The sequence below is a fragment of the Lobosporangium transversale genome (genome assembly GCF_002105155.1).
Source record: "Lobosporangium transversale strain NRRL 3116 chromosome Unknown BCR41scaffold_20, whole genome shotgun sequence".
In the NCBI taxonomy this organism is placed as follows: Eukaryota; Fungi; Mortierellomycota; class Mortierellomycetes; order Mortierellales; family Mortierellaceae; genus Lobosporangium; species Lobosporangium transversale.
In genome coordinates, this window is record NW_019028998.1 from 105,771 (window position 1) to 132,007 (window position 26,237).

At 39.5% G+C, this 26,237-nt stretch overlaps 7 protein-coding genes across 7 annotated transcripts; 1 reads left to right on the forward strand and 6 right to left on the reverse strand.

Annotated features, from left to right (window-relative positions):
* Positions 1 to 61: 61 nt before the first annotated feature.
* BCR41DRAFT_336862 (exocyst complex subunit Sec15-like-domain-containing protein) lies at positions 62 to 4,438 on the reverse strand. Its single transcript, XM_022022048.1, has 16 exons — positions 3,969 to 4,438; positions 3,717 to 3,860; positions 3,498 to 3,564; positions 3,323 to 3,395; positions 3,045 to 3,202; positions 2,661 to 2,938; positions 2,396 to 2,527; positions 2,202 to 2,303; positions 1,986 to 2,095; positions 1,751 to 1,886; positions 1,464 to 1,615; positions 1,242 to 1,379; positions 992 to 1,148; positions 682 to 822; positions 409 to 518; positions 62 to 313 (listed from the first exon to the last, which is right to left on the reverse strand). Exons 1-16 carry the CDS (start codon positions 4,281 to 4,283, stop codon positions 208 to 210), a joined length of 2,319 nt encoding a protein of 772 aa, XP_021880982.1. The 5' UTR covers positions 4,284 to 4,438; the 3' UTR covers positions 62 to 207.
* A 2,252-nt stretch (positions 4,439 to 6,690) lies between these two features.
* On the forward strand, positions 6,691 to 8,452 carry BCR41DRAFT_354203 (SBF-like CPA transporter family-domain-containing protein). Its single transcript, XM_022024272.1, has one exon. The coding sequence runs from the start codon at positions 6,792 to 6,794 to the stop codon at positions 8,397 to 8,399; it is 1,608 nt and encodes a 535-aa protein (XP_021880983.1). The 5' UTR covers positions 6,691 to 6,791; the 3' UTR covers positions 8,400 to 8,452.
* Positions 8,453 to 8,999: 547 nt separating this feature from the next.
* On the reverse strand, positions 9,000 to 12,166 carry BCR41DRAFT_306367 (H(+)-ATPase; the record flags this gene model as incomplete). The annotated part of the gene is made up of 3 exons (XM_022020821.1): positions 9,000 to 11,063; positions 11,204 to 11,647; positions 11,933 to 12,166. 3 exons carry the CDS (start codon positions 12,164 to 12,166, stop codon positions 9,000 to 9,002), a joined length of 2,742 nt encoding a protein of 913 aa, XP_021880984.1.
* Positions 12,167 to 13,926: 1,760 nt separating this feature from the next.
* On the reverse strand, positions 13,927 to 15,745 carry BCR41DRAFT_336873 (uroporphyrinogen decarboxylase). Its single transcript, XM_022022049.1, has 4 exons — positions 15,582 to 15,745; positions 14,874 to 15,232; positions 14,572 to 14,721; positions 13,927 to 14,426 (listed from the first exon to the last, which is right to left on the reverse strand). Exons 1-4 carry the CDS (start codon positions 15,700 to 15,702, stop codon positions 13,944 to 13,946), a joined length of 1,113 nt encoding a protein of 370 aa, XP_021880985.1. The 5' UTR covers positions 15,703 to 15,745; the 3' UTR covers positions 13,927 to 13,943.
* Positions 15,746 to 16,305: 560 nt separating this feature from the next.
* On the reverse strand, positions 16,306 to 17,367 carry BCR41DRAFT_381050 (hypothetical protein). The gene is made up of 3 exons (XM_022027289.1): positions 17,222 to 17,367; positions 17,020 to 17,060; positions 16,306 to 16,883 (listed from the first exon to the last, which is right to left on the reverse strand). Exons 1-3 carry the CDS (start codon positions 17,256 to 17,258, stop codon positions 16,386 to 16,388), a joined length of 576 nt encoding a protein of 191 aa, XP_021880986.1. The 5' UTR covers positions 17,259 to 17,367; the 3' UTR covers positions 16,306 to 16,385.
* A 467-nt stretch (positions 17,368 to 17,834) lies between these two features.
* BCR41DRAFT_77667 (casein kinase II, regulatory subunit) lies at positions 17,835 to 19,485 on the reverse strand. The gene is made up of 4 exons (XM_022031015.1): positions 19,206 to 19,485; positions 18,868 to 19,059; positions 18,576 to 18,685; positions 17,835 to 18,394 (listed from the first exon to the last, which is right to left on the reverse strand). Coding segments are annotated over exons 1-4 (807 nt in total). The 5' UTR covers positions 19,207 to 19,485; the 3' UTR covers positions 17,835 to 17,890.
* Positions 19,486 to 20,718: 1,233 nt separating this feature from the next.
* On the reverse strand, positions 20,719 to 22,759 carry BCR41DRAFT_386712 (amino acid permease-domain-containing protein; the record flags this gene model as incomplete). Its single annotated transcript, XM_022027822.1, has 3 exons — positions 22,149 to 22,759; positions 21,589 to 22,053; positions 20,719 to 21,478 (listed from the first exon to the last, which is right to left on the reverse strand). Exons 1-3 carry the CDS (start codon positions 22,580 to 22,582, stop codon positions 20,719 to 20,721), a joined length of 1,659 nt encoding a protein of 552 aa, XP_021880988.1. The 5' UTR covers positions 22,583 to 22,759.
* Positions 22,760 to 26,237: the final 3,478 nt, after the last annotated feature.

Genomic DNA, 26,237 nt, shown 5'->3' on the forward strand with positions numbered 1-26,237 from the left:
TAGAGCGCGCTCGGCGCGTGTAACTGAATTTTTTTTTTTTTTTTTACTTTTCAGTTAAATGCAGTGAATGACATGTGCCTGAATTCCAGTTTGTGTCTGCTTCTTTGTCTCTATGTCTGTACGTAAAACTATGAAACATTTTGCCTATTAATCATTTGTATTGGAATTGTGTACAGTCTACTCAAAAACTGATACTATAGGGGTCTATTAGGAGGAGCTGCTCCTAATACCACCCCATTCAAGTACCCTGCCCCAGCTTCTCCTTTTGGTCTTCTCTTGTGTGGTTGGTGCTGCCACAGGAGCTGTCATCAGTCTAAGAAAAGAAAAAAAGAAAAAAAAAAAGACCAATGGCAGCTATTAGTATTTTTGATCAACAAATGGGCTTTTATACCAGAAGATTTTTCTTACTTTTCTAGCATCCGTGTAACATCGTCCGCCTTGACTTGAGCATAGTGGCGACTACGAATGGCTGGGTCCATGTATTCTTCAGTGTTCTCTAATAACAACAAGTTGATCAACTATTTTTTTTTTTTTTTTTTTTTTTTTTTATTGTTATTATTATTATAACTTAATAGAGGGGATTCCAAAGGTAATGCAAGCTTACTTTTTTTTTTTTTTTTTTTTTTTTTTAAAAAAAAAAAACAGTAGCACTATGTTAGTTTAATTGACAAAGGAATTTACCTGTCTTAGAGGTTGAAATGCTTGAGCAACGCTGGGATTATCCAAAGTCGCCACAAAGTCTTCAAGATATCGAATATCTTTGTCAAATATTGCGACAAAGTTTTGGTTGATATGCTTGACATTTGGATCCGTGAAAATGCGCTAATTTTTTTTTTTTTTTTTTTTTTTTTTTTTTTTGGCAACAAACAAAAAAACAGAGTAAATAAGCCAACAACCAGACAACACCGAACCCCAAACAAGAATTTTTAACGATTTTCCATCCCGTCCCTTGGGAAAAGAGAGAAGAATTATGTATGGGTATGGGACCTACATGCAATTGGGAGGCAAGATGTTCCAATGCATCGTAATAGACAAATGTCCTAATGGAGTCGGGCAAATTCTGTAGAGTTGCACTCATAACCACCGACAAGAATGAAACTAATTCTTGCAGATAAGTGCTGTGAAGATCTTCAATACTGGATGGGAGCCTAGTTCGAGAAAACGATGGGTGATATGATGGAATATTCAATAAGAAGGTTCATGAAAAGATGTTTATATATATAAAAGCGCGAGATATTTACCAGTCATATTCAGCAAGCTCAAGAATATCATCAATCTTGGAGTTGACAAGCTCGGAGATGCGTTTCTCAGCACTCCTCCTAGTTTCTCTGAACAAGCTTGTTGCTTGGAGCGATATCTTGGAGTTATCGGACGTTGATCTATATGAAAGATATAAAAGTACCAACATAATTAGTATACCATCGAAGTCAATGACATTGTGGGGAACTATCTCGAAAGCGTACCTCATTTCACTCAGTAACTGCTCAAAATCACCACATGCGCCCTGGAAATACTCCAAGTTAATAATAATCTGAGAAATCTGAGAAAGGTTGCGAGATTCGAGCTTCTTTAGCCATACAGAATGGACATGCTGGGTAAGTAGTGTATCTAAGCTCTAAAGCAAATAAACATCGGAGCGAAATAGGAAAAAAAAAAAAAAAAAAAAAATACAAAAGCGTTAAGAACAGAGCAATAGACATAATTCTTTGTAATAAACTTACGAATGTGGGAAGGTTCCTATAATATTTACATCTTTGACGAGGTCGTCCATCTCATTTTGTTCCTGATTAAACCCCTCCACAAAACGGTAGAACTGACTGACAAACTGTCGAATATCTTCGCAGCAATAAGGAACAACTTTAGAGAAGGGAACCCTTCTCGGGAATCTTTTTTTTAAGGAAAAAGAAGAAAAAAAAACACGGCCTTGCGTTAGTCATATAAGAAAAAAAAAAATTCTGCCATGCTATTTTTTTTTAACAGCATACCCTTGTCTTGATGATTTGCGGTCTTCCTTGAAGCGAAATGACATTTGCAGTAGATTGTACTCGTCCTGATTCTCGACAAGCATAGGAGTGTAGTCATCCTCATCCACAAGCTGGTAAGGGAAAGAAGTAAAGTAAATAAAGGAATGGTAGGTTAATAATGTACTGTTTTCAAACTATGAGGGAACGAAGCACATGAAGCAAGGGGTGGCTGGCTACCTTTTGGAAATTGGCACTGAACTTGGCCTCCAGTTGGTCGGTGTATGTATGGAATAATGTCAGAAGAAGGTCATTGAGCTTGGCTACGGGATAATTGTAGGACTAAATTAAGCAGCGTTAAGCAATAGACTGACAAGAAGAGTAATCTTGGAAATGATGCACCTTACAATAAAAGATCACTAGACCTTGCTTACCTCCATAGTCTGAATGTATAACATCAAAAGCAACTTGATATTCAAAAACATATCTGGATCCCGACAGTTGGCAAGTCCTTCTGATAATAATCGGAGCAAAAGACTTGTCACCATATCACACAATTCGTCTAGCTATAATTGATCATAATCAAACTTGGTTAATCCCAAAAAAAAAAAAAAAAAAAAAAAAAATCATACTAAGAGCTAATGGTCAATGATCCATTTTTTTTTTTTTTTTTTTTTTTTTTGGAGTACTTCTACTTACCTGGCTTTGTGTCCGAAAGTTCGTAGTTGAGTAGAGGATGATGTGTTCCACAATGAAGAAACCAACAATGTCCTGCAGTAATGACTCGAATTGGTCTGTGCTACGGTCTTTGACATTAAATGTAGTCATAGAGGATAGCGTTAACTTTGCTTGTGCACGTCGATCTTCTGCATAGCTCGCCCTCAGCTCCGAACGTTGACCGAGTTCGTCGTAAATATGGAGGCATTGGTACAATGACTTAAAATCAATATTGACCTGGTCTGCATCCAGAATATCGACTGTATGTTGAAAAAATAAAAAGAGGAAAGTTAACCTCCCATTTCCCGTGTTTCCATTTCGAGAAAGATCTCCATCGAAATTGCGGGTTTGGCCTCTGCTCCTCACCTTCATTCTCTTCATTGACAGCAACCTCTACGGCAGAATTGACGTTGTGAGATGTTTTTAACCTAAATCCTTTGCTGGATCTGTCGCGCCACCGCTGCTGTCTCGCCGCCATTCGATCCATAACTAGCTTTCCCATCGTCTTTTGATTCGTACGAATACTAAACATCATCATGAAAGAAGGAAAGAGTGAGAGAGAGATAAAGAGAAAAAAAGTGATCAGACAGTTAGGTCTAGGGATCTTAGCATAAAATGTCGGCTTGTTGTATAAGGTACTCTACCTGAATAACCATTCTTTCATCTCAGTGGTTACTGCATCCTTGATCGCGTGTTTTAAAATCGGGATGCAGTCCTCTATCTCAATAAGAATGAGGGTCTCAAAGAACACAATCAGTTTCTATATCCTGTCGTCGTCCTTATACTCATCATTTGAGACAAGACGACGAGGTTACTCACGCATATGTCTTGCAAACTCAAACTGGATAACGCTTCGAAGATGCACCACCTGAATCTCATCCACAATCTTTTTTTTTTTTTTATCCAGGGAAAAAAAAAAAGAAAAAAAAGAAAACGAGCTCTATTCCATTAGTACTTTGTGATATTTGTATACGCCAATCGAGGCTATTCAATTGTTAATAGGGCCATGAAAAGATGGGACGTAAAGTTGGAGCTTACCCTGAGTGCTGAGTAATATTTCCTGTTCTCGACTTGCACATTGACTCTGTTTGCGAGGTCTAAAAAGTGAACACAGGTTTTCAGGGTCTCTGTTGCTGTTGCAATGTTTTCCAAAATACGTTTCGACTCAATTAATTCGCGTTTCTGAATTGATAAAAAAAAAAAAGATCCATCCGCCTCGGTTAGAAAGTTGGTGTGTAAACGTGTGATAAAAGTATAGATGTCGTATGATTATGTCAAATGCGTCTTAACCTTTTCTGTCAATTCCAATCCAGCACGCTGAACATCGCTATTGAGGGTATGAATCTTATCCTTGAGATCGACGGTTCCTTGGCGCACTTTCAATAGGCGATCGACGGACTGGACAAACTCTTCATAATTGGAATTGCACATCTTTTCAATCTCCATCTCTTTGCGGCGAATGAAAGAGCTTAGTTGGTCCAAAAAGGGTTTCATTTTGTTGTTGCGATAGACTTCCTTCATGGTAGGCCCCAGATGCTCCAGGTTTTCCGCATCGTTGGTTGCATCTGAGACCAGCACAAGCTGTTGAATGTCAAACTCAGCCATAGTGATGCGGTTATATTGAAGTCTGAGCCGAGTGTTCTAGTTTAAATGATGTCGCTACTGCTGTAGATGCTCCTGAATGGTTTTTGCTAAGGGATACAATTGTCGATGGGAGCAAATGAAGCAGGTCTTTCCGTTTTTTGGATGGTCGGTCATGTTATTAAAATGTAACATGCAGATTTGCAGAAGTCTCTCTTCCCAGCATCGAACTACAGTCACAATGGCGCGTGAAATAGTTTAATATCTTGAGCAACTTTAATGTCAATGCTTCGCTTCATGAAATAGACGTAGGATTTGTCCATAACCTAGTGATAAGATGAACGCGCTTCAGTTTACATCCAATGCCTTCCGACTTGCGATCTCAAGGGAGAACTCCCGTGAGTCCTATCGTCACGTATCGAACAAGAATCTGATGATGAACAGGAAGATATATACTGTGAAGGTCGCTGATGAGTTCGTCAACAGAAGTGTTCAGGTCAGCTTCTTGCTAGCGCTCCTCTATTACATCTACAGCTGCAGGTTTTTGTTACCTCTGATGCCTTACTTGTTGGGACAGCTCTTATCATTAGGGGAGTCGAGGTCATTAGCCAAAGAAATCAAGGAGATCACAATCAATTGAGCCATGCCGAGCCATAAGGGCTGTTTCAATCATTTTACTAAATCGAATGCAATGTCTGCAAGATCTGTCCCTCGATATACTTTCTGAATCATTTGCAAAGCCGTTCAGACCTGCTTCAAGGGAGAGCTTTAATAGCCTCGAATATATTGATCTACCATTGTTAGTATGCTAATAGCAATTCCGAGACAACCCAAAATAAAATAAAATATAAAAAATAAGGAGGCAAAAAGAAAGCTAGAACACTTTTTGCCTCGCAAGTCTTTATCAGTATCGGCTGCATCTCTGCTCTCTCTTCTCTTCTTAATTCCCTGTTGCAGGAAAGACGAAAAAAGGAGTTGCATTGCATATATCGAGTAAAACTGAAGGCTACAGCAGCCAAGTTATCAACCATAGAACCAATAAAGTACGTTATACTACTCTACTGACTGTGAACTGATCAGTCTAAATCTGGTACAAAGCAAAGCCCCTTGGGTAAGGTGTTCGGTCCACAGAGATTTGCATGTTATTATTCCACCAAAATAACTGTCGAAAGGAGATGTGTTTAAGAAATGAGTCGCGCCAATAACACCAACCGCGAACACAATCTCACAAGAACTACTTATATGCTTTGTATACATTGTACATGTGTATATATTATAGATATTATAACCTAGCATGTAAAAAAAAAAAACCCCCAGGAAAAAAATGAGCAAAGATCAGGGTATAAGCACGCCATGAGAGCTCTACAAGTTCTAAAGTTCTAAAGTTCTATACAGGTAGGTGGAGCATTATCTTTTTTCCTAATCTTTCAAAATTCTGAAAAGGTGGACAAATCGCGCCAGATGCGCCCAAATTTTTTTTTCTTTATTTGGTGAGAAAAGATCATGCATGGGAACATGGAAAGAAAGGATGGTTAAAACGAGGTAGGTCCTTATTACATCCATGCACAAACGCGCATTTGAACAAAGAAGATTAGATTGGCTCTCTCGAGAAAATTTGGTTTTGATAACATGTCCACATGGACACACATGTACAGAACAAAGGAATGTTGCGTCAAGATACAGATAAGACAAAAGCATGTTATATAGATAACAACGTTGGGTAAGTGTAATGTTGGCAAGTTGAGTCCATAAAGTCAAATTTCCATGGTCCAAACTGCATTGGTTGCGGATGTTTAATGTGGCGCAAGATGCAAGGTGTATAGAGTTAAGGTTTAGAAAGACGGTTAGGTCTGCGGCTAAATTCGTGTCCAATTGCCAATTGGATCCGATTATTCGTGTTCCGACATTGAAGCCGGAAGCAATGATGTGATGACTCTCTGTCATCCTTGACTTTATTTTATTACCAAAAACATGGATACATGATCAGGATATGAATATATACAAATATATAATGTTAAATAGGCATGTTGATCTGTATTTAAACCCCATCTTGCTCCGTCTCCACTATTTCCCTTTCAGTCCCTGCTTCATCCTTTTCCTTCATCCTTTTCCCTTTCCCTTTCCCTTTCTTTTTTCCTTTTTCCTTTTTCCTTTTTCTCTTCATTCTTGCTTCCCTTATTTTGTCTATCTTTGTCTTTGTGCATTCATTCATCTTTTTCACAATCAACATTCTATTTCATTCTTACATTCTTTCCTTTGTTGCATCTCTAACTGTCAAACTCTGTAGACCTTTTGGGCTTATACCCCAGACAGGAGCAACAATAGCCTTTTATTCTCTCTTTCTCCATCCTACGACAAACAACCTTTCCTTTGATTTTTTTTTTTTTTTTTTTTTTTTGTATCAAACACAGTTGCCTTTACCTAAAGAGAAAAAAAAAAAAAAAAAAAAAAAAAAAGACCTTTTCAACATCATCACCGTCAAATTCTTGCAGTATACCTGCATCTGTTTCTAAACAAGAGTATTCAGAGACCATGGACGTTATTTCAACCACTAGTTCGGCCGCTCCTGCTCCTGCATCAACCGATCTAAAACATCAGCAACCACCTCAACACTCCTTCAATCTTAAACAAGAATACTATGACGAAAATCTCAAACAGGAATACTATGAAGACTCTCTACAACATTCACAACAACAACAACCACAGCCACAATATGATACCGATCAAGTCATTAAAAAAGTGCCAGCGTCAATCGAGGCAGAATCTATCTGTTCAGAACCAATCCCAGAAGCAGTACAGACAGAAGAACCAGGATCAACACCAGCAGGAACAACAGAGACGAATAAAAAAAAAGTCTCTTGGAAGACCAAGGCCTGGGATCTGTGGATGAAGAATTGGTTTCTTCTCGGACTAGTGGTTGTCATCATCCTTGCACGATACTTCCCAGGATGGGGTAGGACAGGTGGCCCCCTTCGTCCAGAGTACTCGGTCAAATACGGTATCACTGCATGTATCTTCTTACTCTCCGGTCTGTCACTCAAGACCAAAGATCTACTCACATCTGCTATGAATTACCGCGCCCATCTGTTAATCCAATTGACCTCCTTCATTGCCATTCCCTTGGTGGTCAAGGCCATCACTGCCTTGGTCGGCCTATCGAGCTTCAATGTTACTCTACTGGCCGGTATGGCCGTCACCTCCGCAACTCCCACCACAATCTCCTCAAATGTCGTCATGACCGCCAACGCCAATGGGAATGAGTCCTTGGCGTTGTTTAATGCAGCTCTAGGCAACTTGTTGGGCGTCTTTATTTCCCCGCTGATCGTCCTGGCACTCTTACATTCCACCGAACAAACACCCTCCGGAAGACATGGACTGGATTACGCGACTATCTTGAGAGACCTTGGAACCACCATCTTGGTGCCTATCCTTGTTGGCCAAGTCTATCTGTACTTCTTTCCTAAAACCATCGTTTGGGCCAAGAAGAAGGTTCATTTCCCCACGTTGAACAGTTCATGTCTATTGATCTTGGTCTGGACCGTCTTCTGTGATGCATTCTACAACAACACCTTTGCATCCGTTACTGCAGGTGAAATCATTGCCATTGGAGCTCTACAAGCATTCATTTTCTGGATCATGACATTCTTTTTAGGGTTCGTAGCCCGTGTACGACCTGCAAAGTTGCGGATTCTAAAAATTATGGATCTTAATCAACAGGCCAAGGATCAGCAAGAAGCTGAATTAGAAGAAGGTCAGGAACAGGATGACGAATGGGCGGAGAAGGATTATTCTCATATTACACAGGGACTTTCTTTGCCCCGAACCGCGGCTCAAAAGTTTGCAGAACCCATATCGAAAGAAGATACGATTGCAATCATGTTCTGTGGTGCCACCAAATCTGTGGCAATGGGCATCCCGATGATCAAGATCCTTTACTCTAGTAGTACAGGCTCTGCACTGGCAGGTCTTTTGGCCACACCCTTGCTTATCTACCATGTGGAACAATTGTTCAGTGGCGCCTTCATGGTCGATTGGTTGAAAAAATGGGTCGGTCGTGGTGAGGAAACATTAGAGTCATTCGAGAAGAAGCCAAAAACAAAGACAAAGAAAGATAATACGGTCTCCGGTATTGGAGCCTAACAGTCATAATAGAATGATTTGTAGGCCTCAGTGGTAGGAACGGAAGCAAGAACAAAAAAAAAAAAAGAAAAGAAAAGAAAAGAAAAGAAATAACCTCCTTATCATCAGTACTTAATAGACACTAATAGCTAATATCTCTGTAGACCATTCATTACATTATATTATATTATACTCATAACTGTTTATGAAGCAACTATGCAAAATGTATTTACAAGCCTCTCTTCGTTCCTCCAAAACATTCATAAATGCTATACAAGCTGATGTACATGTACATGAACGTAAATACATGCCTTTGCATTGCGTTGTTTCCTTTTATTTTCCCACGCTTGAAACGTTGGACGATGAACGAAATATCTTGTTTTACTTTGCTGCTTCTGCAAAATATTTCATTTCTTGTAACCTTGTAGTCGGCGATGATAAAACAAGTAATAAGATCAAGTATATTGATTACTATTTCAAGCATAGAAAGAGAAAGAGGAAGAGAAGAGAATGTATTATTACATTCAGATATAGATGTGTGGAAAATATAAATAAAAACAAAATAACAAGGAAAAATATACATAGGCTATCTAACAGTGTCTACAAGATTCAGCAAAGGGTCTACATGGAATCAACACTATTTCTTCCCCACCCATCATCATATGCTGTTAACGGCGGGGGGATCTTTCCATCAGCATTCTGGAGAGCTACAATGACTTGAGTCTTCAGTCCTAACCGATAAACATGCTCAATGTTCTGCCATACCCGTTTTTGTTGAATTGCCCTCTGCTTCCTCTTCTTCAACAAATGTCTCCGAGACCCAAATGGTGCACAAGCTAATGACTCTGACATCACGGGCCAATACTTGAAGATTTGGACCTTGATCACGTCCAAGACTAAACAGGAGACAAGCGAGATTCCAAAGACTGCTAATGCTTGGAGCACAGGGACTGCAGGCGTGAGCCATCCAAAGATCACCATCAACAGCGCTATGGCCTGAGTCCCAATGATCACTACCAAAAACACCATGGATGGCATGTTTTCCCAAAAATACCCTGGCAGCCGTGTAGAAAAGATCAAGAAGTGAGGTGCAGATGAGATATGGAGATACATGATCGAATCCAATCGACGATCCACTCCTTCACCATCTGCCTCTGGATGTGGGAAATAATTAAACGTGTTCCAGAAATAATAGAAATGACCAAACGACAGTGCTGTCAAAAGGAGACCCAAAAAACAGGACATGAAAATCAGTCGACCCACACGCCATTTATCAGGCTTAACCGATACCTGAGCATTATCAACAGCGATAACTAGAGTCGCAGCATCGTTGAGGATACAAATCAAAATCAAGAGATTTGCAGGCAAGGTCCAATCATATGCCAGGACAACCACAAAGAAGAAAATCAAAAAATGGACAGTCGAGGTGATTCTGTAGAGTGCATACGATTGTATGCGTTGGAAAATCGCCCTGGATGCCAAGATACCCTCGACAATGGTTGCCAGCCCTGGAGCCATCAAAACAATATCAGCTGCAGATCGGGCCGCATCTGTGCATCCTTGCACTGCAATACCAACATTAGCTCTCTTGAGCGCTGGTGCATCATTGACACCATCGCCTGTCATGCCAACTAGCAATCCTCGCTTCTGTAAGATTTCCACGATCCTGTATTTATGCTCTGGTATCACTTCCGCAAACCCGTCTGCCTTGTAAACCTGCTCTGATTGATCATGCTCTGTTGCGTCTGGATTGCTGATGTGGCTAGCGTCCAAAATGACCTGCCCGAGCCCTAGTCGTCGAGAGACTTCTTTGGCAATGATCTGTTGATCCCCAGTCACCATCTTGACAGCGATGCCCATCCTTTGACACCGTTCAATTGTCTCTGCAGAATCTGGTCGTGGTGGATCCAACAAGCTGATCAGGCCAACAAGTTGCCATTTATCCCGTGTCCCTGCCACTGTACGGGCTACACCCAGAGCACGAAGGCCTCTCTTTGCCATTGAAACATATGCCCTCACTGCAGCGTCATCGCCCCCAACCATCCTGATGATCACCTGGGGTGCACCTTTGGCCACCAAGAAAGTTGTGTCATTCGTAGTGTTCGTCACTGTTGCCTGTGTATATTTGACAACCGGGTTAAACGGCAAGAACTCATTGATATCAAAGCCTGGAACTTTGTTTGTTTGTGACACAGGACGGTTCCTGAGCAAGGACACCTGGTGTTCTGCTGCAGACCGAACTGCGAGTTCAATTGGATCTCTTGCTCCAAATTCTGAAGCCAAATATGAATAGAGCAGGAGATCCTCAGCAGAGTAGCCATCGCAAAGATAAGGCTCGTCAAACGTCAGCTCATTCATGGTCAAGGTCCCTGTTTTGTCTGAGCAAAGGATCGAGAGTGCTGACATCTCTTCAACAGCGGCTAATCTCTTGACGATGACCTTTTTTGATGCCAATCCTCGTGCGCCCACTGCCATGGTGACTGCACATACTGTAGGTAGCCCTACAGGGATGGCGGCAACTGCCAAGATCAAGACAGGGCCTAGGATTTTGAGAACCTGGCCGCGAACAGGGTCATTGCGGAATGTGATGAATTGAAAGATGATGATCAAGACAACAAGGATGAATGTAAACAAGATCAAAAAGTTGCCAATCCTGCCAATGACTTTTTGAAAATGGCTTTCGTCCTGTCAAATCGGAAATATATATACATATAAATGGGAATTGAGAAGAGTAAACGGTCAGTTTTGATTTTTCAAAATTGTATTATTCAAGTACTTTTTTTTTTTTTTTTTTTTTTTTTTAATTCTTTTTTCCTTTCTTTTACCTTAGTGTTGGCCGTCAAGTGTGCTGCGACTCCAATATATGTCTTACTTCCAGTCTTGGTGACAATAGCCATTTGTTGCCCTTGTTTGACAATTGTGGATGAATAGACCTCATCTCCTTTTTTCTTATGCGAGGGCAAAGCTTCTCCTGTCAGGGATGATTGATCAATCAAGAGGTCGCTTCCAGGCTCTACACCGGATGCACCGATGCCCAATAACCGTGCATCTGCTGGGACAATATCACCAAGACGAAGCACGATCACATCTCCTGGAACCAATACAGAGGCATCCAGTTCCTGTAAGCTTCCATCTCTCCAGCATCGAGTCTTCAAGGCCAATGTCTGTCTAAGAGCATCAACGGCGGATTCAGCGCGTGCTTCTTCCACATATCCAATAATTGCATTAGTAAACAATAGACCCAAAATAATAGCAAAGTTGAGCCAATCCTATAGGGATGATACAAAGAGAAGAAAGGATATATTAGAGGTTGTTGTACATGTGTTTGAAGTTTTTTTTTTTTTTTTGTCAAACAAACAAACAAGCAAACGAGCACTGCCTCGTCCCTTGTACACATTATTGTATGTCCAAAAAAAAAAAAAATCCAGCCTCAGTTTAGATAAGCCAAAAATGCTTCCAACCACTTGTCTGAAAAATATGTATACAAAAAAAGAGTACACGGCCCAATCTTTTCTTCGGATCACTTTTTTTTTTTTTTTTTTTTTTCAACTTACCTTGACGATCACAGAGATTATACATGCTAGTTCAATCAAGAAGGCAATAGGACCTGAAAAATAGCTCAAGAATTTTAGGATCTTGCTATCCTTGACTTCCACTAATTCATTGGGTCCAAAGGTTCGTAACCTTTGTGAGGCTTGTTCTGTCGTCAAGCCCTTCATTGGATCTGTCCTTAATAGATCTTCCAGCTCTATATCTCTTCCTTTCTCTTTCCCAATCTTGACATGCATATGCATATGCGTATCCACAGGACGAGAAAATGAATCTGATCGTGCTCGTGATGCTCCATCTTCTAAAGAATCATGATCACGTAGAGGAGCAGTAACTCCATCGGATTCATTTAGCTCCTTGTATCCGCGCATCATGCTCGATCCCCGATCTTTGTGAATATCCGTAGAATGATTCTGCTTTTACTAAAACAATATGATGGAAATGTAAAGGGCGTGAATGTTTGATTTGAATACAATACAATATATATTTGTATATATGAATATATGTGTATAGACTCTGCATTGTAAAGCACATTGGTGGATACCTCCTCCGTTGAATGTTTAGAATGAGCAAATGGATGAATCAAAGCATCAATGAGGAAGAAAAAAAAAAAAAAAAAAAAAAAAAAAAAAAAGAAAGAAAGAAATGAAGTTGAGCTTAAAAGAGAGACAAGGTAACGAGGCAGAGAATAAGAGTATGTGAAAGGGACAGAACGAAAAGGGAAAGAGAGAACGAGAGAATGGAGAAAAAGAGGAAAGGCGATTGTTCGGACCTCGTATGAAACTGTATAAACATCTGAACATTGCCACATGCCATTGGCCTATCTGCGTCCCTTAAACAACATGTTTAACATACAAATGAACTTTTTGCAAGTGGATGTATCAATGCTTCGACAAACATGTAACCTTTGATGACAACGTCACAGCTCTTGGACTTTGGAAAACGGGAAACATTTGTGTTTCTACGTAGCAACAGGCATAGCTTCAAAAAGTTCGTCCTCAAGGAACAAATCCTATATCCTTCATTGCTCAAAAGAGACGATCTGTCTTTTTCTGCGCCCCAAAAGTATGCCACAATCCTATTGGAGCGTTCAGAGGCAATGTTTGCCTCTTGGTTCGAGGATTAGCAGGCTTTCAGTCAAGTTTTATTGTTTTGAACAACACAGTGAATCCTGTCCCTTCTAAGTAATCGCCACTATTCAAGGGATTCTGCTAAATACGGTTAAATCAAGGGAGGTTTGGGAAACCAACAGGTATGGAGCAGTCGCCAAAAGGGAAGAGGGGCGCATTGTTCGGGCTTTCCTCTGCATACGCACTGCCACTGGGCACGTTCTTCCGCTTCTCCTCTTTGCCCATTGGCGACTGTTCGATGCTTGTTGGTTTTCCAAATCTGCTTTGATTTCACCATAGTTTAGCGGAATTGATTAGCATCCCCTGAATAGCTGCCATCCAAAGGGACTAACTTCGAATGGACAGGATTTACTGTGTTGTTCAAAACAATAAAACTTGACTGAAAGTCTGCTAATCCTCAAACTATGAGGCAAATAATGCCTCTGAACGCTTCAATAGGATTATGGCGAACTTTTGGGGTGCTTCCACAATCCAAGGACTGTGATGTAGCCATTAAATGTTACATGTTTGTCGAAGCATTGGCACATCCCTTGCAAAAGTTCAGATGTATGCTAGGAATATTGTTTAAGGGACGTAGAGTAGTCAATGACATGTGGTGGTGTTCAGGTGTTTATACAGTATCATATGGAGTCCGAACAGTCGCCATTGGTGTAACAGCCACTCTGTCACAACTTTATTTTATTTTTTATTTTATATTTTATTTTATATTTTATTTTATTTTATTTTTTATTTTATTTTATATTTTAATATTTTATTTAATATTTTATTTTAATATTTTATTTTTTATTCTGGAATCAATGTAATACATATTATGATTCTAATGCAAATACAACCAACATTAGGAAAAAAAAAAAAAAAAAAAAAAAAAAGAAACTTGTCTAGCACTCTAATTCTTATTAGCTTTCTCCTCCTCTGCTGCAACCTCCAGTCCAACACGGTGAACTGTCTTCAAGAACAAGCCCATGGCCTCAACAGGAACGGAAGGTAAAATTCCATGGCCAAGATTAGCAATGTATCGTCCTGTCGATCCAAATCCACGGACCATCCTCTCAACTGCTGCAACGATCGCCTCATCCCCTCCATACAACAGGTTAGGATCCATGTTGCCCTGTAATGTGACACGGCCCTTTGTGATCGCTTTAGCTGCCTTGGGATCGTGAGTCCAGTCCAAAGAGACGGCCTCGTATCCAATCTCGGATAATTGCTCAAGAGCGTACCATGATCCCTTCGCAAACACAGTCATGGGCACTGCCTCGGACCCCAATTCGGCCTTGACTCGCTTTGCGATCTGAGCCAGATAAGGGAGCGAGAACAATTCAAAGTCATGGGGACTAAGCTCTCCTCCCCAAGATTCAAACACTTGCAACATCTAAGTCATTTTGCATTAACAATGGCATTGAGTAAGTTAGGAATGCCAGTGGATAATACCCTTTTTTTTTTTTTTTTTGAAGTTGTTTGTATTATAATCAGAGTGTAAAAAGTTACAACCTCGTTTCTTCTTCTTCCATCCTTACCTGAGCACCAGCATGAACTTGTCCGACCAAGAAGTTGACGCACACGTCTGTAATGCGCTGCAAAAGATCGTGTGAAGTCTTGGGGTGCTTGAAGATCCATTCTTTGGCCTTTGAAAGAGTCTTGCTTCCGCCACCCTCAACCATATAAGCCTATTATTTTATCAGATAATACACAGAAACGTTAGCATTCATAAATTCATAAAATAAATAGATAAATAGATAAGTAGATAAATAGATAAGTAGATAAATAGTAGTAGTAATAATAATAATAATAATAATAATAATAAAAGCCAAAGCTTTACCATCAATGTCCATGGGGCACCCACAAAGCCAATCAAAGGAACACGCCCGTCCAGAGCATGTCGTGTCATTGTAATGGCATCAAACACATACTGAAGCTCTTTATGAACATCCACATTCTGATTCAACTTGCTGATATCTTCTGGAAGGACCAATGGTTCAGGGAAATGAGGTCCCTTCCCAGGAACCATCTCCACAGTCATTCCCAATGCCTGGGGCACCACCAAAATGTCTGAAAAGATGATCGAGGCGTCCAAAAGACCGTCGTAGCGATCAATGGGCTGCAATGTTACTTTGGTTGCCAACTCGGGTGTACGGCAGATCTTGAAGAAATCATGCTCGACGCGTTCAGCACGGAATTCTGGTTAAACAAATAAAAAAACAAACAATCAAGTAAATAAACAATCAAATCAAAGCACATTGATCTTGTGTTTTACCAATGTCAAGGCGTTAGGACAATTGGAACAAAAAAGAAAATCGGAATGAAGGGAATTAGATCGTCTTTTTTTTTTTTTTTTTTTTTTTTTTTTTCCTTCTTCTTCTTCTTCTTCTTCTTCTTTCTAGAATGAATAAACAGATTAGACAGAATGAATGAAGAAAAGGTTGGGATGGAGGAGGAAGAAAAAGACGATGGCATTGGCACGAAAGTATGTGTGAATGTAACACTGGAGGTGTTCATTTTTTTTTTTTTTTTTTTTTTTTTCTGTTACCAGGCAAATATCGGCCCGCCTGTCGCATAACCCAGACAGGAGCACGCTCGGTCTTCTCTCCACGTGCAGCCCTGAGGATCAAGTCGTTCTTGAGGGGAGGAAATGGTTTTGAAGCAGACATGTTGGTTTTTAAAGAAGGAGAAGAATGAAAGGGAAAAAAAAAAAAAAAAAGGGAGAAAGAAAGAGAAGATTTTGTCGATGATGCTCCGTTCAAAAGGACTCTTTTTTCTTCTTCTTCTTCAATTAATCAAAGTTACACGCACAAAAAAAAAAAAAAAAAAAAAAAAAAAAGCGGAGCAAGAAAAGTTGCGCTTCTCCGGTCTGCATCGCATTGAGTAAGGAAATGCATGCCACGTTCAAAGAAAAAGACCTGACACAGACACAGCAGTAATACAAAGTTGGATAACAAGAGATTGCAATATTGATAAATGCTCTCTTCTCCCTTCATGGATGCATCTGCGCATTTATCCTCTCTTTATCTCTTCCCTCTTCTTCCTCGGCTCACGGCATTCAGTGATGTATACTGAACTCAGCCCAATGAATCATCTCTGTCCGCAAAGTAAAGAGCAAAGTGCGTTATGAACTCTCTCTACTGCTTTTTTTTTTTTTTTTTTTTTTTTTTACTTGAATTAAAGCAAATTAAAATCATGGTAGAAAAGCAATCCTCCAATCTCATGTCTTCTTGGATCAGTCATTTTTTTTTTTTTTTTTTTTCTTTGTTATTGTATGCTTTACTTTTTCCTTGACCATGTCACCTTTGATCCATTTCTAATTTGGCTTTATTATTTTTATCTTCCTCACTCTTTACGTTGACCTTCTCCTGCTCTGTTCGTCACCATCACTGTTATCTTCTTCATCATCGTCACGATACCGAGCATTGACTCCACCCATCATTTCTTGTCCCTCCTCTTCCTCTTCGTCATCCTCATCCTCATCCAGATATCGATTCTGCCTTGATATGGGCTTCAACAACCTAGAACCAGCTGTCATATTCTCCATCTCCTCTTCATGATATTCATTCCCATCTTCATCTCCATCTCCATCTCCTCCATCTAATCCGTCCTCATAACCTTCCCCATGAAACTGGGCTTCCAGATCTTCCCATTCAAGTCCTGTCGCGCCTTCAAGATCATCATCCGACAACGCAATGGGCCCTCGACGTCCTATACCCAGTCCATTCCTATCACTGTTATCTCCGCCAAAAAGCTGTAGTTGGATATTGAGATTACGAGGAAGTAATGTTGATGCTCGTCGGAAACAAAAAACGAGTCCTAGTAATGAACAAATGGTCACTATTACTGACTAATACATATTTGTACAAATATATTATAGGTATTAAAAAAAAAAAAAAAAAAAAAAAAAAAAGTAAATCAAGATTAGCTTATAGACATCCTTCAAAGCGTTTATGTATATCCAAATTTGTACAGATAAACTTTACAAAGCCCATGCCCCAAGTCGGATCATCGTCGTGTAGCGCGTCTAAAACATTTATATGTTTATATAAAAAAAATATACATGTATAATTTAAATATCGAAAAAAGGAATCGATTAATTTTTACTTGACGAAAAACGAGTCACTTTTTTTTTTTTTGCGCCCCTAGCTTCTGTAGTTAAAAAAGAAAGTACTCCCGCAGCATTACTTGGCACGATGGCTGAATCTGAACGAGTGTACGACATATAAAATGTAGGGAAAAAAAAAATAGGAAGAGAAAAGGCGCAAGACTGTTGGTAATGAACGAATGAGACTCGAATGAGTTTAATAAAGTAATAAAAAAATAAAAAAAAATAAAAAAAAGTAGAAAAAGGCGATGTTAGGAAACAAAAAGTTTTGAAGGCGCAAAAAAAAAACGGTTGGCTCAAGTAGAAAAGTCGACTCTTCCATGACCCCTTAATGTTACATACAAGTACAGATGCAGATGCAGATGCAGATGCCTGATTAAAAGCAGCATATAAAAAAACATAAAAACCACCACCAAAAAAAAAAAAAAAAAAAAAAAAAACCATCTCTGCTTTATTTTGTAAGAGTCGATCTTCTAACTAGCTACTAAATGCTGGGGGGGGGGGGGGGGAAGGGAGGGGAAAGCCTTTTTTCTTTCCTTTACTACTTCATCATCTCATTGATCTCCTGGGGCTGGTGTCTCTGGCCAATAAAATGTCTACTATACACGTCCAATGCAGTGAAGGGAAAATAACGTAAAAAAAAAAAAAAGAAAGAAAGAAATGTAAAAAGAATAAAGGAAAAAGGAAATAAAGAGTTGATTCTTAATACCGTTTCTAGTCCGCGCAACACGACATCTTTAGGCCACTTTTTAATTCACATCTGCCATAGCGCCGGATTCTGTCATGGTAGGAGTGGCGCTCTCAATGCTCTTGTTGTTTTTGTGGTTTTGTTGTTGGACATCCCTAGCCGAGGTCGAACTCTGCACAACAACAGCTGTGGTGGGCAGACCCTCGATTCCAGCCATAATCCTTGCATGACTTTCCTCCCGAATCATGTCCTGATATCTGTGCTGCTTCGCAACATCATGCAGCTTGAATCCAAAGATACGAGGCACATAGCGGTCAGTGCTCTTAGGGGGGACTAACTGAGGGTAGACTTGGAAAAGCATATGGGGGAAGCTGCAGCCGAAATAGGCACCATCAATTGATGCATGACGAGTCGATTTAGGGTTGTAAATGTCCTCGCAACGGCAGCAGAACAACTTGACTGATTTTGTGTATGGGATATCGGAAAGAGCAACAGGCAAAAGTGGATGATTATGACAAAGAACTCGAGGACAGCGTCCAAAGTCACACTTTTTGAATTTTTCCAGCTGGTCAATGCCCCATTCAACAATAGGTGGAAGGAATGTGTACAAATGTGAAGAAAAAAAAAAAAAATTGTTGATAAATAATGTTAGCAAAAAGAGAATCATATGGATCATTCGTTGCAATATCAGTTTCATGCCTGGAATGCTTTTTAACTTGTTCTGTTTGGAGATAAATGCGCTTTACCATCTTTGTAAGTCCATGAGTGGTGATGATGAATCGAGCATGGATCAAGCCATACAAGTGACGAGCAGATTTCTCAACAATGTCCCGAATCTCTTCATTCAGGTTTTCGTCTGAATAGACACCGATAACCCGTTGGAATTGTCACAGACCAAATAAAATAGTGTGTAAAAATAAAATAAAATAATGTCAGTTGATTCGCTACTGTGATGGTGATGAATGGTAAAACCCAATAAACTAAACTGTATAAAAAAAAATAAATATATATAAAAAAAAAACCAGCAATGAAGCATACCAAGATTATCGGTGATCAAATCTAGTGCCTGAGAGTAATACTGGACCTCGGTGTTCAGTCCTGTCAAGTTGAAACGATCCAGAATATATTCCTCGTCAACCTCACAAAAGTATTCATTTCCCTTAGTCCCTAAGAACCAGTCAATCCAGTACTTTGTATAATCAGAGTCAGATCCGCTGGTGTAATCATCCACTAAAGAATACAAGAGGGAAGAATGAACATCATTAGAGACAAAAAAGCGCAGTCGGCATTACATGTATGCAGTAGGGAAAGGATGTATTCCAATAGATCACTCTTATTCCTCATTTTGGTAGCAGTGTCGTTTAAAGTAAACTTACTTTTCCTTGAGAGAGACTAAGAAGTTCAGGAAGATATCCAGTAAAATTGCAAGTTGAGAATCCCATATTAACAAATGTAGTAATCATAGTAACAAAAATGAAGACGGGAGGTATTGCTGATTAGAATACGATGGATAATAGAAAGAAGAGTAATAATAACAACAATGGCATCAGCTGAGTATCCCTCGATAAATTCCTCTCAAGAAAACTTGGAAATCATGAGCCTATTGAATTCGTCTCAAAATAAATTCCGAGCTATTCGCTATTGCTGATGACCTGTCTCAAGTCAGAAAACAGTTTCGGGCAACCAATGTCCCGGTGTAAAAATACTGCCTTCCTTTGAAAGATTGAATGTGGCTGTGTGAGACCGACTGATATGGACGGATGCTGAAGACGTTTAATGCTACATGTGCCTTCCCATGACCCGCAGATGTCTTTTTATTTTTTTTTTTATTTTTTTTTATTTTTTGCTGTTGTTGTTGAAGCTAATCCATGATGTTTCATAGGACAATGGATGTAACTTGCCAAATAAAATATAAAGTCAAACCATTACCGTGTGTTATGTGAGCAAGTGTACGTCAGTGCTTGAGGAGTCAAAAATTTTCCAAGGAGATGGTCCGTAAGAGAAACAAATCGAACAAAATAAAAGAAATAAAAAGAGAAGAGTAAAGGGAGAAGAGAGAGTGAGAAAGAAAGAGATGGTAATGAAAAGATTAATGAGGGATGAAGTTTCTTTCAGCCTGTTGTGCTTTTCTCCTTGGTCCTGCAGAAGAAAAAAAAAAAAAAAAAAAAAAAAAAAAGTATAAGCCACATAATAGTCATTGGATAATTATGCAATGTCATGAAGAAAATGCTGGATCTATCAGTCTAATAGACAGACTCCACATTCTTGTCCGTTACTCATGCATGGGGGTTTTTTTTTTTTTTATCAAAATAGGCTGTTCTTTTAAAAGAAAGTTTCCTCCATCTAACCTGCGCTATCTCTTTCTTCCTTTTCGTTTAAGAGTGGAGACTATAAGAAATTGATCAAACGCGTGATTAAAAAATTAGAGAGAGAGAGCCCGAGTTACATGACGGGCTCAGGTTGTCAGCAGTCAGCATCTAGGAAAAGTAGGATTCTAAAAAGCGATGCAAGGGAATTAAACTTATCCGAGTAAAGCACTGCTGAGCAGCAACTTGCATTTCTACATTAACCAAACATCACGTCAAATTGAATTGACAGATCTCACATCCGCATTAAAGATCAAAGAGCGTCTTTTTCAGGGAATGATTAATATCAACGACTGTGCGCTATACCAGAATATGGAGCCTTACCATTTCAAGCCTGCTCTTCAGAGTGCACAGACAAAGAAAAATATGTACACTTTCTTATTCAACAGCACTTTTATCTCTTTATGCACAAAAGGGGTTCGCTGTAGAAGAAATACTTTTTTTTTTTTTTTTTTTTTTTTTAATTAAGTAATAATGTACTAAATGCTAAATATTGCAGATTTAAAGATCTTTTTTTTTTTTTTTAAACCTTGATCTCGTTGTTATGGTGCATTGGAACCTCGCTCTTGTCATTGTTGGTATGGTGGGTGTCATCAACGACAACCATGGACTCGGTGGCGGCATATCTCTCAGGGTTATTCAATCTAGAATATCTGGCACCGTAGGCGGCATAGAAGATCAAACCAATGGCCAACCAGATAACAAGACGGATAATGGCCGAGACAGAGTCAACAGCGATGAGACCGACACAGCTGAGAGCACCCAGGACTGGGAGGACTGGACCCAATGGGACCTTGAAGCGGCGGTGACGGTTGGGTTCCTTCCATCTCAAGATCAAAACTGAGCAATGGACGAGGAAGAAGGCAAAGAGAGTTCCGACTGAGGTCAAATCAGCAAGCAAGTCGATAGGGAACATACCGCCAGCAGTAGCGCAGATAGTTCCAGCAATGGCAGTGGTGATGACAGGAGTCTTGTACTTTGGGTGAAGCTTCGAGGCAACCTGGGGGAAGAGGCCGTCTACAGCCATGGAGAAGAAGATACGGGGCTGTCCAATCAAGAGGACCATCATAACAGAAATCAAACCAGCCAAGATACCGACTTCACAGAAGATGGACAACCACTTTTGATTGGTGGCATTAGCAACGATCTGGAAGGGAGCATCACTCTTCTTGTTTTCGTTCACAATATCCTGATAGTTGACAACACCCAACATAACAACGCTGGTGGCGATGTAGAGCACGGTACATAAAATCAACGATAAACCAATACCGATGGGAAGATCACTATTTTTTTTTTGAAGTTTTTGATTTTTTGATTAGTTTATGCAGTAAGTCTCGATAATAACTTTGTTCACACGGATAAAAGAGTGAGCAGATCTGTGCGCGAAACTTACCGCTGAGGGTTACGAGCCTCCTGGGCAGCAGTGCTGATAGCGTCGAATCCAATGAATGCGAAGAATACAACTGTAGCACCTCTGAGGACACCAGAACCACCAAACTCTCCAAACCTTCCAGTGTTAGTTGGGATGAAAGGTTTGTAGTTGTCACCATTAACGAAACGGCAGGCACCAAAGATGAAGACCAAAATAACAACGAGCTTGACAATGACCAAAACATTGTTGACACGGGCGGATGACTTTACACCTCTGCAGAGCAAGAGGGTCAACAAGACAACAATAATAAATGAAGGGAGTGAGAACCAGTTGCCGGTGGTTGCGAACACGTCGTGCTTGTAAGAAAATGGCGCGTTCATCAATTCTTTCTTGGCATGCCACCCAAAAGCATCTTTGAAGAATGCATCAAGATAACCAGCAAATCCGACAGAGACAGTAGCAGCGCCGACCAAGTATTCAAGAATACTTTTAGAATAATGAAAAAATAAATGAATGCGTTATTATATTAGCATATGTTACCACAATACAAGAGGCTAAGGGATTGTCAACTTTTAACTTACAGATCCCAACCAATAATCCAAGCCATTAATTCTCCACAGGTTGCATAGGTATAAGTGTAAGCACTTCCGGCAATGGGCACAAGACAGGCCATTTCAGCATATGACAGAGCAGCAAGACCAGCGACGATAGCAGCGATGATGAATGAGATGCACACAGCAGGTCCAGCCTTCTCGTGAGCGACCACACCGGTGAGGACGAAGATACCAGTACCAATAATGGCACCGACACCCATTGCTGCCAAATCTTTGGCAGTCAAGACACGCTTCATAGTTGATTGCTCAGATTCTTGGTCAAGTGAGGCAAACGTACGTGTGTTGGTGAGGCGACGGAGTTGCCAAACGAAAACTGATTCGCCGTCTCTGCGCAAATGGCGGGTACCATCACCAAGATCACGGAAAGTGGTATTTGGGGGTAAGATATCGTGTCCAGTCATTGTTGGCAATGAGTGGATAAAGAAGGATTGAGGAAAGCGAGACTATATGTACAGGATGCTTCGGTGGAAATACGAGGAGGAAGAGGAGGTAGTATCTACAAGCGAAGAAGGAGGTGAAGGCGGGATCAGGAGGAGGTATAAAGAGGTGATCGCAAGGATTAAAAGAAGAGAAAAAAAAAAAAAAGAAAAAGAAAAAAAAAAGAAAAGGAAGATGAAGAGACCTTTATATGCTTTTTCATGCAAAAAAAAAAAAAAAAAAAAAAAAAAAAGGACAAATTATTACTTACTGATTGTCTGTGAGCATTGAAAGGATTGATGGGATTGATTGTATTGATTAATATGGACGCCTAACGGCAACTGAGGGTTTGATATAAGCAGGATATAACAAAGGCAAGTTCATTGTTAGTATGGAGGATGCAGGGAGAGTACAGGAATGAAAGATGAAAGGGGATTGGGAAAAAAAGAATGCTCAGGAGCGCCTTTGTGAACTTACCGAGATTGGAAAGATGTACAAATGAACCGGTTGAAGGTTCCTTCCCATCATTCTCTTTTTTCTTTGGTAACTTTCCGTGGGGTCTTGTTCATATTAGATTGTCTTGAGCAGTCTATCTTCTGTGTAATGTAGAGTGTAGTAATAATGCAACATTGTGTATATGACATCTATATAGTATAGATAATATAATACTTTGTAATGAATGTAATGTGTAATCATGTAACAAAGAGAAAACAAAAAGAGCAAAGGGAGAGAGAGAAGGCTTCTGTGCCACGCAGACATCACGACATCGCAGCGGCACAACGGCGAAAAAGTTTAGAGTCTTTTGGGCCACTTTTTTAGGTGCTAAAGAGAGTGTGATTTAAACAACTGTGATCTTTCAGGGATATTTACTACTGCCTATCTAATATTTAAACTTAGTGTGGATGAAGCATAAAAAAAAAACTAAAATAAAAATTAAATAAAAATTAAAAAATAAAAAATAAAAAAGCACGGCGATAGGTCGATCTGGGTGCAGCAGCGCGTGCCATTGTTTCGGAGGACAAGAGGTCGAAACGCAATAATTTGATAGGGCGATGCAGAGGCATTTCCTCATTCGCCATCATCAAGAAAGAAAAAACTCTATCCAAAAGAAACAATGCTGTAACCCACTTTTTTTTTCTTCTTCTTCTTCTTCTTCTTCTTCTTCTTTACTGCATACATATGAAGGCGTTATGCGTACACATATATACTTACATGGATATCTATGTATCTACATGTATACGTATAATATATATATAAAGATATACATGTTAGTCTTACTTTATGTGTTGTATACTACATTTTTATTCCTTGATAACAAGAGCAATAAGTAAATCACCTCCTTCGCGGTCTTTTTCTTTGTTCATTTGTTCCAAAAGTCTTTGCCACAGATGACAGCAATGTGTTCTGTGGTCTATACACAGAACACAGAGCTAAATGTGCAACACGGCCTCATGGTTACACCTCTTTGTTGAATATCAAGACCTGTGCCATCTGTTCTCTTTCAGAACGTACTGTGCAGTCCATGTCTATTGTTTTTTCTTTTTCTTTATATATACAACTTTGTTGCCTGTTGCCTTGAAAACAAAACAAAAAGAAAAAAAGCCCAATGACAAATTAGCCGTTTTGAATCCCAACGTTATCCGACTGTGAGTGTAAACAAAAAAAAAAAAAAAAAAAAAAGGTCGAAAATCCTTCCTTTCTTTTTGGCGGTTCCTCCAAATAGCAACAACCATATCTATGACAAGGTGAATAAAACTCTGTTGGCTTGCAAATAAACTTTAGTACATATAATATCATGAGTGTATAATTCCGAGTAATACAAAAAAAAAAAAAAAAAAGTGAGATGGGAGGGCGAAGGAGGCTATTGAGTTGGTTCCAGTGCTACATTTTGACATTGTCATCATCAGGCATTTTCGGGGGGAAGGAGTAAAAAAAGGACCAAAAAAAAGGGGAATAGCCTTGTCTTTGTCAGTCTAATGTGTATTAGCCTCAATATCCATTGCCCATGGAAAACTCTCAACTTTAGTCTCACTCACCGCCACTGTTTACTCTGAACACTAACGCTGTAAATGACACTCTGGTATTGTTTGCATTATGGAGTGATCTCGATGGCCTGGATAGGCCTTCGGGATACGTTCATGTCTTGAGACCATTGCGTTTCCCTCTCATGGCTGATCATTGTTTCTTTCAGGCCAATCATGCTCTGCTGAGCCTTGTCTCGTTTTTCGGTAAGTTTCATCTGATAGAGCACCGAGGACGATCAAACATGGGAAGAGAGCAGTGTTATTGAGAGTAGTTTAACTATATTTCTTTTCAACAATGATTGGTTCATTTTAACGTAAATCTGAAGTTCCATGCGTCTGGCCAGACAGCTCTTCTATCCCACATAAACACACTCAAACACCTGACAGTTGACAGGGAAGTGTTGCGCCTTTTCTTCTGATTAAGGTATATATATATTTATATATATAAGTGTATTATATATACATCTTACATGTATATTTACAATTCACATAGTGTAACAGTTCAAAGTTGCATTCGGATACATGCCGGTGCATTTCTTTGTCTTTATTATTTTGGCATCCACAGACTATCTAGAAAAAAACAAAAAAATTTTTTTTGACAGGTTTGAGCCAACATTCGTAGTCTACATGTGCACACATGCAAATTTATTCGCAACACACAAATATGCACAATGTATACACAAAAAAAAGACACGTCCATTCCTGTCCTGTCACTCCTTTTCCAGCCTCCAGCTTCCAAGGGGGGGGAATCTATCTTATCGATCCATAAAAACATAAATGTAACATGGACTATGCTGTCCATAACAAGTATGGAATGACAATAGAGATAAAATAGGCAAGGAACTAAAAACTAAGAGTACCCTCTCCCACGCTCGGATACTTCCCGGGAGGTTTTTTTTTTTACTCTACGTTTTATTAGTTTTTTTTTTTTTTTATATAAATATTCGTATATTTGTATATTTATACAAAGTGTGCCACAAAAAAAATAAATAAATAAAAAAAAGAAGTTTATTTACTGAACATTCGACAGTAAGAGTCGCCATTTTCAAAGTTATTTAGTCTATGAAGAGTAAATGTTTATATTCTATGGAAACCAGTTGTCCATTTTTCCAACCTGTTCAGAAAACGATAAACAAACAAACCAAACCAAACCAAAAAAAGGCGAAAACTCTTTCTCTCACGCACAAAGAAGCAGTGTAACAACAGATTATTATATTATTTTTCGGCGGAATATCCTACGGAGAGTTGGAAGGCATTTCTCATGAAATGACCTCATGAGCTAGCCGAGTATTACTTGGATCTTACTTTGTTTTCTCTTTTTTTTTTTTTTTTTTTTTTTCTTTTTCTTTTTGGAGAACAACAAATCTTTAACCGATCTTCTTCTTTAATATATGCTTTTATAAAAAGAAATAAGCATCCCTCCGAAGGCCCAGACCGTCTCTTCCCTTCCAAACACTCATATTCATCCACATTTGTATGCCCAGGACGCGTTGTATGAACATTTGCTTTCAACTTTCGAGCAGTCATATCATCCACATGTTCCATTGTTGGGAGTCCTATGCAAATTTAATATGAGCTCAGACGAGAAAGAAAAAAAAAAAAAAAAAAAAAAAAG